Raw genomic sequence first — 12,584 nt, forward strand, 5'->3', positions numbered from 1 at the left:
CGGGTCCTGCCCCTGGCCACCAGAGAGAGGAAGTTGTAGACAGCAATGAGGTCTTTCCCTCAGTCTCCTTTTCTGTTCCTTTCAGGAACCAAGTGATGTCAGCTGCTCCTCATAAGGCTTCTGCTCCACACCCATCACCATCTTCATAGCTCTCCTCTGGATGCTCTCTAATAGCTTTAGATCCTTTCTTTTATGTGGCACCCAAAACTGCACACAGGACTTGATGTGAGGCCGAGCTGGTTGAAAGGTAATGCTCTATTTATGACATTTCATCATTTCATAAGGTAAAGAAAGACTGCTCTTTTCAAAGCAAACCCATTTACCACTTACCAAAACCAAAATTCAGTATGCCAGCATTTGTACCTTTTGCATTTTTTAAAATAAGGACATGAAGAATATCTCAGGAAATACTTTAGGATTTTTATGTGGGTGGGTGGAGTAGGGGAGGAGTAAGGAGCATAACTTTATTTTTTAGTATTGTGCACAGAATGTAGGTCAGCCCACTCCAATGGAAATACCCTGTGCTGATTCTTCACATTCTTAGACATAAATATCTCACTATTTTGTAGGCTAGGAAATTGTGAATTTTATTCGTGGTCCTGTCCCAGAATTGTCAGGGGGAACCTTAATGTTTGTACCTCTGGACTCCTTATTAAAAAAAAACAAAACAAAAAAACAAACTAAAATTTTGCTTGTTTAGCAAATTATTAATATAAAGAGGTAGCATGTAAATGTTGAGTATTACACCTTCTAGAGCCCATGCCACAACATAATAAATTAGAGAAGCTCAGTTTCTAATTTCTCAGTAAATACTATTTTGTGCATAACAAATGCAAGACGCATTTATTTCAATATGAAACAATCTGGAAAATGCCCTTCCTTCCCTATAAAAGCTATTTGTTAACTAATAATAGACATATATTTTACTGTGTAAAAGTATAACCTATTTTTAACCTCACATTGTCATACAAAGTTTATGGAGAAAATACTTACAAAAAGGAAATCAGAGACCATTTCCTGTTTTAACAAGGATAATCCCTTGACCAGAAGGCACAAATATTCATTCCTCTTTAATGTTAATTAGCACACTATTTATTTTATATTTCACAATTTAAAGAAAGAAAGCAAGTTGCTGGGAACATTATTAAGTTCAAAATATCTTTTACCTTATTTATCCAAAACTAAATAAAACTGTTCAGTCACAGACTTGTAGCCTCCCGCTATGTTCCTGCTATTAGCCTTAAATCATTTTTAGAGTTTCAGTAACAGTAAGTCGCCAAGCTCAAATATACAGCTATCTACATCTGCTAGATAGTTTGTTTTACTGGATAGTCTGGAAAAATTTCACTCACTTGATCCAAACTGTAAAGTTTTTTGCTGCTATCAAGGAATCAATACTTTTAAAATTTGCAAATCAGCATTTGAAAAATGCATTTGTAAGAATGTTGGCAGGACAATGGTTTTTTTCCTTTAGGTGAGCATAAGATAGCCTCTAAAAAAAAAAATGCATGCAGACAGGAGTTTTAAAAAGTAACTACTCCTTCTTTAATGAATGGCTGAATCTCTAAATTTCCCATTTGAGCCATAGAGAACCTTTTCAGAAACTGCAGTTTCTTCAACTGAGGAAACTTACCAGGCTGAACAAACAAAAATAGGGACCATGAAACCTAATTTCAATTTTTCCCTATACAGAGGAACACCAGAATGCTGGAAGTGACAGAAGCATGGCTGCTACTACTGCACTGAACCATGACAGGCAGCAGTGACACCCATCCTGTCCCAAAGCAATCAGATTCAGTGACCCCTATGTCTGGCAGCATCAGCCTCTTCACCCAAAATGTCATGAACAGGGTAAGAAATACCTGGCTGCCCTCTCTAATGCTCAAGTCTGTACATCTTCCATATGGATAGCACAATCAAACCTTTAGCACTGCTGTTTCAAGGCATTCCATAAACTGATTTTTGAGTTCTTCACATGTGGACCAAAGTCCACACATACCAGGCTGATTTAATGAGCTCTTAACCAAACCCATTTACCTGTTCTGGACCCATCAGGTGTGCTAACCAGCACAATCAGAGCTGGGACCAGGGTGGGCAGGAAGCACTGCTGCACCACAGAGAAACTGCCACCATTCACACACCTGCTTCCCTCTTTGCCCTGCAGAACACCCAGCAAGAGGCATTCACTAAGTGCTCAAACTTGCACGTGCCTGCATTTCCACTGCAACATCCCTATTTCTTGTCTGAAGTCATGCATAAAATCCAAGGGCAGTTGTCCAAAATTGGTGCTGGCTTCAGTCCAAATTGCACTTCCCAGTTTTAACTGATACATCTTTGTTAAAAGCAAGCCCCAAGCAAATAAGCTAATGCACATCATTTAAAGAGTCCTGCTCTCCATATGGAATATCAGTCTCTTGTTTTTTTCCTAACTGATGCAGCCATATCTATTCTTATGGGGGATCATGGACTGTAAATCAGAGACAAGGGAATGAAACAGATAGAAGACATACCAAACTGGTTATGATCCAGTGCCAGGTAGGTGTCACTGGAACAGACAGCAAGATCTTAATGGCTCCCAGGCTCCCTGAAGGCCTTGAGCAAAGCAGGCTTTCCCAGAGGTGCAACTTTCGCTCCACGTGCACTACAGGTGATTCCCATTTGCCTACAGTGATGGCATCTGCAAGCCTGAGACAGCTGCACTGAGTTCATTACATACAACTTCTCAGCTCTGACGAGGGCAAGACATTCACAACCACAATGAACAAAACTGTTTCAGAGCATAATGAATTCTCTTGGTTCCTGCATTGCTTAAACTTGTCTGCACCAGGCAGGCACTACCTGTGATCAGTGAATCCGTCCTGCCTGGGCTGGTGTGTTGAGTCAGCTCATCTAAACTGAAAACATGTGCCCAAGCACTTCTGATCCTGGCACACCAGCCTGGGAAATTCCTCTGCAGCTGCTCTGATCCACCATATCTTCCATGCCCTTTCAAGTGCAAAGAAAAGGAGGTTAGGTAAAATTCCCTCAAGAGATGGGACACTATCAAAATGCATTTTCAGGGGATCAGTCTGAAACTTTTTCTGGCTAACGTAGAACATGAAAGTCACCTCCTGTAAATAAGTTTTAAGTTTACCTATTCAGATAAACTACTTTAGGTAAACACTGACATGTGTAAGAGCTTGAACATAATGTTACATTTATATGGATGTATTTAATACAAATAGACTTCAAAAAGATGACCAAGGAAACCTGATTGATATAAGAAATACACTTGATTAATATTTGTCACTAAAAGGTTAATTTTATTTAAAACCAAATTTAAACATTTCCATAGGAAAAATTCTCTGCCAAGACTTAAAATAAGATGCTAAGATGGGAAAATAATTTTGGAAAATAGTGAACACTGGATACGAAGAAATAATTTCGCAGGAGTCATACTGAAATTGCTTATAATGGAGGTTGTAGAAAGGAAAAAAATCTCATAAAAACTAAACATTAAATAGCCTACCAAAACACAGGGACTATTTTCTTCTTTGATATGTTATCTAGTGATTTCATCCTGTCCCAAAAAAAACAGGTCTTCCCTTAACAATTCAGTTCACTGAATAACACACAAACACACCTACAAAACTTCTTTTTTCTTCTCAGTAGAAAACAAATCAAAACCATTCATTCATTTCTCTGACTACAAGTGCTGGTCCTCAAGGAGTGTACGGTTAGGTATAAAGCAATAAGAAGCTACAAATTTAATCTGGCCAGCAATGGGACATGGTCTTTCATTCAGAAGAAGCAACATATGGTACATTATTATGATGTAGATTAAATAATGCTTACTAGCAAACAAACAGCAGTCAAGAGTGACAGCATGAACTATACAGAATCTAACTGTCTTGCCTTTATTACCTGTCAAGATATAACAGAAGAGGAAGAGAGGTTGGTTTGTGGGGGTTTTGGGGTGTTGTTTAGGCTGTAAGAGAGTATTTTACCATATGCCTGTGTCACAGCCATAGCATGGAGGTACAGTGATCCAAAGCAAGGTATATTTACTCTGCATTTTCAACAAGCACTGGCTTACCCACATCAGTTTAAAACAAGTGAAGTAAACAGTAAATGCACAGACTATATGAAAATTTCTATCATTTAAATACATTCTTTTCTATTCACTTTCAAAAGTTACAGAAATGATAATGATATTTTCAAGCCAACTGACCTCTACTCTTTTCCTCTTAAATTAAAAAAAAATCCTTAGTCATCAGCAAGGCATGTTCTGCTCTCCTGTAACTACATTCATTACTCACATGACTTCTTCCTTCCCAGATCTTAGGTCATGTCATTGTTTAAACTAAAGCTTTGGAACACCTTCAAAGCTCTTCAACACTTGTGGCTTTTATGGCAGTGTCCTCTTCCAGTTCTCCATGTACATCTTGGATGTGTCTTCAAATAATTTCACAAGTATCTCCTCCATCAGTACAGCTCTCAGTTTTTCCCTTTCCAGCTAATCCCATCCTTCCAATTCTGTCCTCAGTCTTCTATTCCCATCTTCTGATCACAAATGGCCACAGCCATCCTTGAATCTTAATTGACTCACAGTCCACACACCTGGGATGTTTGCAAAGGCAAACCATTCCATTATGATCTACAACTTTTTCATCAGCTCTTCAGCTAAATCGTTCACTTAGGACTACTACTTCTGCCACATCTACAGAAACCCTCCCCTCTCTGGCCAACCCAATACCATCACAACCACATCATGCAATCCACCAAGGGCCAGAAGTAGATTTCCTGTTATTACTCTAACCTCAGCCTACTAAGTAACCTTTCAGCCTCTAGCTTTTAGACACAACAAACTGAAGTTGAATGTCCTCACCCTCACTTCCAGCCATCAGTCATACCTATCTGATCGGCCTCAGCTCATCGACCCTACCCTGAAGAATTTATCAGCCTTCCACCAAGTGTAACATCATTCAGCATTTCCACGTGTGCATTGCTGGTCACTGTACAGGAATGATGCACCCTTTGTGATTGAGAAAACCTCTCTCTCTCTCGTTGGGATGACACCTACTGTAATAGATACAAAGGCACATCATCTAACAGAGGGCAGCTTTTCTTTTCCTGTTACCAGTTTTCAATTTAGAACTAAACAATTGTTAACCTACTTTCCTACGTGAGTTGAACTTCATGGCTTTCCTTTACTCTTACTGCTTTCACACTTCTTGTAGTTGTCTCAAAACCAGCCCACTGAGTCTGTGAGCACCTGGCTTTCACACCTAGCTGTTCTGAGCACTGCTACAACACAGCAACGAAACAACACCAAAGGCAGGTGCCAAATGCCACATCCCCAGAGACATTTTTTGGACCAACAGTGGTCAGAATACCTAGCAGAGTTTAAATCCTTTGTAAACAATATGAAATTGAACTGTAAGATAAACGTTTTACAGAGGAAATATAAACTTCACCATCATTTATATTTTTGAAATGTTACCCTGTGTTACACAGATCACCAGGATGAGTTGAGCAATTAAACAATTATTATTCATCTGTCCCACAAAAGCACCTGAGGAAAGTGACAAAATGACAGTTTGGAGACAAACTGAGCATCATGCACCACTGAAAAACTGCGATTTCACTTCAGGTGGCCTGGACTCCAGCTTATGTTCAATAGACACTCTGAAAACTTGTTAAGCTCTTAATCACTAAGAAAGAAGAAATTTATTCAACAGGGAACAATATTTTCATTCTGAAAGTATTAATACAGATATTTACTTACGAGATCATTTCCCTCTTACAATATCCAGGTAATATTTTGGCAGGACAGTCCTGGCCCTCACCCACAAGTGAACTAGAGCTTTGTTCCTCCCATACACTGATTTCAAACTACACTGGGTCACCCCAAGAGCTCCTTTCAAGGGGATATAGTTACAGCACTAGTTCCAGAGACTTGAACTTCTTTCTCTATGAGGAGAAAAATATTTCTTTGATAGGCTGACCTTTCTTCAGATATGTTGATATCTGAAGGATGTCAGGTCATTGTGAGAATTTGGAAGCTGGGATGACTCCAAAGGCTCCACATATTTTCAGAGTGACCATGCCTGTAATTTTGACCCATTGAAATGAAAGTGCATGACTGGAGAAGTGTAGTACTTAAAAATCTCACTATGATTCGAACACAGATTTATTTCCTGCACCAGTGATTTGGTAGCATCACTTCACAAAAGGCAACTTTTGTGACCTTCCTGCATTCTTGCAACTCACATGAAAAAGAACAATGGAAATGTGGCTGAATGTGAGAAAGCACTGAACTGCTATGGCTTTTTGGGTGGGTGTAGAGAGAAACACACATACTACAAAATAATCTAATAACTCCCCACCCAAGCATTGCTAGTGAATGACCTCACTGGTTTCCTACATGTACTCCAGCAGCTTTCCTGCCATCACTCTGTTAAGCCAAGCAATGATGTCAACAGTCCACCTGTGAGAGTGATGCAGCCCTCTGGGTCATGGTCTCAGAGAACTTGGATAAAAGCTGTGCCAGTGTTAATTAAATGCACCTCTTGTTTCACTGCTGATTTCCTCTGATAAGGCTCAGCTCATTTTTCCTGGAAAGACTTCCATGCTCTACGGGAACTGGAGCCAACCATAACAAAAACCAAATATTGCCTGGAGAATATGAAGACAACATGCTAAATATTTACTTAAAAAATATAAAATCCAGTGTATCAGAGCTGGGATAAATACAAATGTCATTACTTTGCATGTGCTAGTGACAAGGCTAATCTACAAATGCTAGTTACTGCAGATAGTTTATTATCTTTCATCAGTACTTATCTCTCTCATTTGTAATGATCTTCCCGATTACACTGCAGCAGAACTCTAACAACCTGCTTTACTGATAGATTCTGACAGGTTAGAATATGAGAAGTTTGGCCGGTAAAAATTGGGCTTTGAGAATGGAGTTTGAAATTTAATTAACATCAGAATTACCGCTACAACTTTAATGAGAAATAGTATTTTTTTTTCCTGCCATCAGAAAAGCCTTATCTGTAAGAAGGTTCTGAGTAGCTTAGGTATCAAGGACCTCTCCATTAATACAATTAGCCAGCAAGCAGTGGAAGGGAAAAAATTTTATATGCTGCTCTTTCTTTTTTTCCTATATAAAGAAAGCTAATCCACTGTCATGACTGGATGTTTTCACCGTATGCTGTCACTGGGATTTCTGTAATCCCTCTACTCATAGCATTGACTTCCAGCCACTTTAAGCCTTCAGGACAAGCCCTTTTATACTTGCTTTGTTCTTTCAGACATTTTCAGATAGCTTTATTAGTAAGAGAACTGCCAAAGGAAGGTTTTCAGTTTTGAAACTAGACATCAAAAATATTTCTTCTTGCACAACTTAAGAAGTAACCCTAACCCTAAGACTTAGTTGCTGACAATGAGCACAAAAAATCTGAAGGTGACGAATTACAAAGATTATTTCAAAAGTCATCGTGCAATTATATTATGAAAGTTTGTTTCATGATGATCACAACTGTCCACTCTGAAGAGCACCAAGTTGGACCTCTTGCTATAAATTTAATTCTAAAGAAAGAACTGTGTGGTAATGATGTTAGGAATACATTTGTATTCATTCATTCATTCTGATTTGTAGCAATTGTGATGGTTCCAAGAACTGTTCTGTCCCACATTCCTGAGAATTACATTCCGGAGCATTAGCAATATTTTCCAAACAACCAATGATCGATGTCCATGTATTTACATTTTTACCTCTTGGGGATCTTATGTTTATACAGTACCTCGCCTACAAACTCTCTTGGAATACATAACACAGAGTGTACTGCCTTCCCAGGTCAGGATATGGGAGAAGTTCCATGGCTAGTACTACATCTCACCAAAGTCAGGCTAACTAACTTAGACGTATTTTTTACACTCTACTCCAAAAAGAAATCTCATATACAAAATGTCCTTCAAAAGAACTGCATTTTTTCGTTCTAAATGGATACAGAAAGGGGCAATCCTTGAACTTGTTTGGCTTATACTGCTCCTATGGACAGTTTCTATGGATTTATGACATGGAACTGCAGCTAGTTTATAGCAAAGCAGGCAGGGTGTGACTCATTCAGAAAGCTCAGCCCAAGAATATTTCATTCTGACATCCAACAGAATCGCTCCCTCATGGATTTGAATTAGTTGCTGCCCATTACTCACATGCACTCCTTCTCATAACTTCATGACACATAACTTGCAGCACAAACTTGAATCCAGGCCATGAAGGAGATACTAGAAGTTCTGACAAATTTTATCCTGTCACCAGTAATTGGAATTTGGTCATACACAATTTAAATACACAGCTGCGCTTTGCTTCTGGGGGATGTGCATAATGTGGTCAGGCAGAAGGAAAGCATATCCCCAAGTCCAGTGACTTAAAGTGACACAGCTTCCTGAACTCCAGGAACCCTCCTGGTCAGAAAGTACTTCCTTCCTCGTTTCAAACACTTGATTGTTTCAGAGGGAATTCAAAACAATAGATTAGAAACTTTCAACCTTTCCTAAGTGTACTGCTACACAAGGAAATCAGGCCGTGCTCTGGGAAGATGAGATAACATTGGGAGAGTACTCTTTCCGGAAATGCAATGGCTTTTGCATCCCTTGTCCAGCCCCATCCCATGAATCAGCTACATATAAGTAGTAACTCTAGCTATGAGATGTCAGATGCAGCTCAGCTGCTGTTTGGATTAAGATGTGTGTGGTTGGCAAAAGGCATGAGCCAACTCACTTCTCAGCTATTTCAATTGGGCCTGTAAGGGAAGAAAGTATTGAGAGCTTCCTAATCCAAGTCTGTACTTGTAAGGATGGGTAGGAAGAAAGGATGACTATTACCTCTTTTTATCACCTCATTATTTAAATCTCTAAAAAAGGAGAAGGAATGTGCTATTACTTCTGCAGTTAAAAATCTACTCCTTCCCACCATAACTTACTTTTACAGGACCAGTAGTGATGTTCACAAAGACTGGAGCAGATCAGACTCATCAGCTGAAGAGCAATTATTTTAAGCATAATCTATTCTCCAACACAATTCCTTTAATCTAAATACATTAAAATGGTTTGTAATGATGGATAAAAGATTTAAAATTTGGAATAATATCTAACTATTTATTTACAGGTTGCACTTTGAATAAGAAAAGGAAATGACAAGCAAATTAATTTTTCTGCAGCATTAGGATGCCTAAATACCAAAGACTAACCTAGAAACAACAGCAACAGAAACAATAGCAAGAGCCATTGTCTCAGACCCGACAGTCAAAGCTCTTATAGGACATTGGATTGTCTTGATTATCTTTTCCTATAAATCTAGAGCTACAAAAAGTTTGAGGGTAAGATCAATATACAAAAACAAGAACTCACACGGCTGTACACGTTATTTTTAGAGGCAAACAGGAAATGCACTTCCCCGTCAAGCTGGGTGAAAGGGGAGTTACTGAGCTGAATACTTTGCACTCACCGTTCCTACGAGAGGGTAGATGAATCCAGCTCCAATGCTGGCTCGCACATCGCTAATCGGCAAAATGAAACCAGTGGGAACACCCTTCCTCTCAGGCTGATGGGAGAGGGATAGGTGAGTTTTTGCCATACAAATGGGAAGATTTCCAAATCCCTAAAAAAAAAAAAAAAAAAAAAGGGAAAGAAAAGAAAAATGTTTTTAAAATTACAGTAAAGGCACATTATGTTTTGTTTTGTATTAATGTCTTCGTGAGGGTAAACACAGATGGTGCTCATGATGCTTTCCTTTGCTTTTAAACAAGACAAAATCTGCATGGGATGATGGCAACCCCTTCACTAATGCCAGTGCACTAGTTACTGAAAATGTGGGAGAAAATCAGGAAAAGTGCCTAAGCCTCTCCCCCTGCCAATTATTTGTCTCCAAGTTATTGATTAATCTAGAATCAGGCACCTTCCACTCTTCTGTTCAATTCTTTGACAAACAGGGCCAGGAGGAGAGGCAGCACTTCAGGGAATTGTCTCTGCAGCCCAGTGCTGACAACTCTTTTTGACATCGTGAAAGTATTTCCTAATATCCTAACATTGAGAGTAAAAAATAGATCAGAGAATCACAGCAGGAAAAAATAAAGGCATGGATTATTTTGCTTCAAGTACACTAAGTAAACTTCTTTTCCATTTGGACGAATGAAATTCAGTCTCAGGAAGTTCGCGTTATTGGGAAGATGGCTGTCCGCCTGTCTGACCAAGGACTTCTGCTTGTCTGACCAAGCTGCTGAAGTTTACTCAGGAATTTTTCCTGGACATATTCTTTCTGACAGAAAGGCTCCAGTCACATTTATGTCCAGAAGCCATTTCACTACAAAAAACACATTCACCTCTCCACATGGTTTCAAAATTTTTCAAACTGTAACATGTTCCCACATGCTTTAGGATAGGTGATCAATTTAATTATCTAGTATTCATAACTTCCTGAAAGTAATAGGAACAGAAAGAAATCAAAAGATTTTACAAATATTGGGAGCTTTGTTATCAATGTGCATAGCTGTATTTGCAAACTCTTTTTTGCAGATACAAATGAACACTCATGCTAAAATTGGTTACATTTGCTAGCAGCAACTTTTGCAGATATGCAGTTGTCAGGTTTAAGAGAGTAACCCAAACTGCACAGAAAGTAGTTTCATGGACTATCTCAGAAGCATTCTGAACACCATATCTCACAGGACATCGCTTTCAAGGTTAAAACCATTCTGTTCTATCGAATCTAAATCAAACCATACTGACCTCCCCAGTTTACTACCATGGGTAAACCCATGCCTTTCAGCAAAGCTTGACTTAACACTCCAGTCTGAGAACATTTTACACCCTGAGCTTTCCCAAGACTTGCATCCAGCAGGCACCTGCCTGCACAATTCCCTGGTGCTCTTACCTGCTGGGTGTAACGATCAACTTGGGACTGTGCAACAGGAGACAACTCTATATCCTGAGCTCCATACACCTTCTGAGCAATGGTCCTTATTTTTTCAACAATAGGAAGCTGCAGAGACAAGGAAACAATACAAGGATGAGCCTTAGCCAAGAGAAACTAGGATCTTGTTTGCTGAGTGAGGCCTCTGAATCTCTCATTTAGATTCATCCTTGTTTAACAGGCTTGCTAAAGCATGAGAGAAAGAGCAGTGGTGATGGATATGCAGCTACAGGTACAAGAACTAACAGCCATGATTTCAGCTACTCCATCATTTGGAAGCTGCACAATTTGTGCATTAGAGTTGATAACATGAGCTTATGCTCACCTGAAGTGGAGGGGAGAAAATTACTGCCATCTAGTTACAAGAATGAAGAGATAACCTACACTGCAATCTCCACTGGGTTAGCAGGGATCACTAGACAAAAAAGTTTCATTTCAGAATAAAGATAACCTACACGAGTGAACAAGGCAAGGTAGGAGGCAGCCAGGGAAGGCCCCCCTGAGAAGTGAGGAATTGTAGCTGAAAATTCCTAACCCATCACTGCTCGTTTGATTGTGATTTTCTTTTATTGTTTATTATTATTCTTACCTCCTATCCTTTCTAACATGCATATTTTTAATTGTAGCTTTGATACTGTAAAGCACTTCAGACACTTAAAAAGAAAAAGAAAGCATTCTAGAATTAGTTTTGAAACCTCAAGTCACTAAGTTCAATCCCAGTCTCCAAGAGTATTTGCATCATGTTACTGAGCTCAAACTGAAAAAGTTCTGCTTTCACAGCTTCTATTTGAAGATAGAATCTCACATTCAGTCTGTTAGAAAACCCTTAACAGATTTTCAAGAAACATTTTTTTGTGGTCAGATCAGGCATTTACTTTTTGTGCCATCATTTTTGTGCATTTTGAGTAAACAACTCTTTCCTATTTCCTCTTTCTCTTTCCTTTTTTTTTAACAAACCAGGAGACAGCAATTGTTACTCCTGAGGCCTATTTTAAACAAGCCATTCTCTGACTTCTTTCAATAGGAACAGGATGATGGAGGAGGGATCTTACCACGAGTTCAGCAAATTCAGTGCTGACTACAGATAGCCAGAGATGTGTGCAATATTAAAGGGAATATCTCTTCAGTAACTTGTAGCATATTTAATTAACAACACACATAGAATAAGTGCTAAACAAAATCTAGAGAGATAACCACTTGGGGAAGAAGACTTGGTAATCTCAAGCAATAGAAAAAGCACCCGAACACAAAATAGAAGTGGATAATTTTACTCTAACAAAGGCAAGAAATTAATTAATTTGTGAATAATGAACTCTATCTGATGCATTTATAAGAAGTTCCACAGTTAACTGCATTTTTGCAATGCCCGTCTGGAAGTAGCTCTTTTTCTGCAAAGATACATCCATTGAAGGGTTTGTGTCAGGCCAACCTTTCCTGTATTTTTGATTGAATTTTAGAAAAATTAAAGCTTACATTAATAAAGTAACAGTAACAGAAGTATCACAAGAAGATAATCTCTCTAGACTTCCAAGTACCTTAAATGTAAGGCAGCTAAAAGCTACTAAGGCTCAGATAAAATTCCCCCTCAGACCTGAAATTTCAAAGACAGTTTTAAAGAAGCTTC

The 12,584-nt window shown here is 38.8% G+C and overlaps 1 protein-coding gene across 1 annotated transcript in view; it reads right to left on the bottom strand.

Moving 5' to 3' along the window:
* Nucleotides 1-12,584, bottom strand: part of MTHFD1L (methylenetetrahydrofolate dehydrogenase (NADP+ dependent) 1 like) — a gene marked incomplete at its 5' end in the record, with an annotated part of 142,920 nt that overhangs the window by 38,279 nt on the left and 92,057 nt on the right. Inside the window, 2 exons of the mRNA XM_088162770.1 lie at nt 9,497-9,649; nt 10,922-11,029. Coding sequence (XP_088018896.1) covers nt 9,497-9,649; nt 10,922-11,029 — 261 coding nt within the window. The remainder of the gene's footprint in view (nt 1-9,496; nt 9,650-10,921; nt 11,030-12,584) is intronic.

Source organism: Sturnus vulgaris, chromosome 3, assembly GCF_052056855.1.
Source record: "Sturnus vulgaris isolate bStuVul1 chromosome 3, bStuVul1.hap1, whole genome shotgun sequence".
Lineage (NCBI taxonomy): Eukaryota > Metazoa > Chordata > Aves > Passeriformes > Sturnidae > Sturnus > Sturnus vulgaris.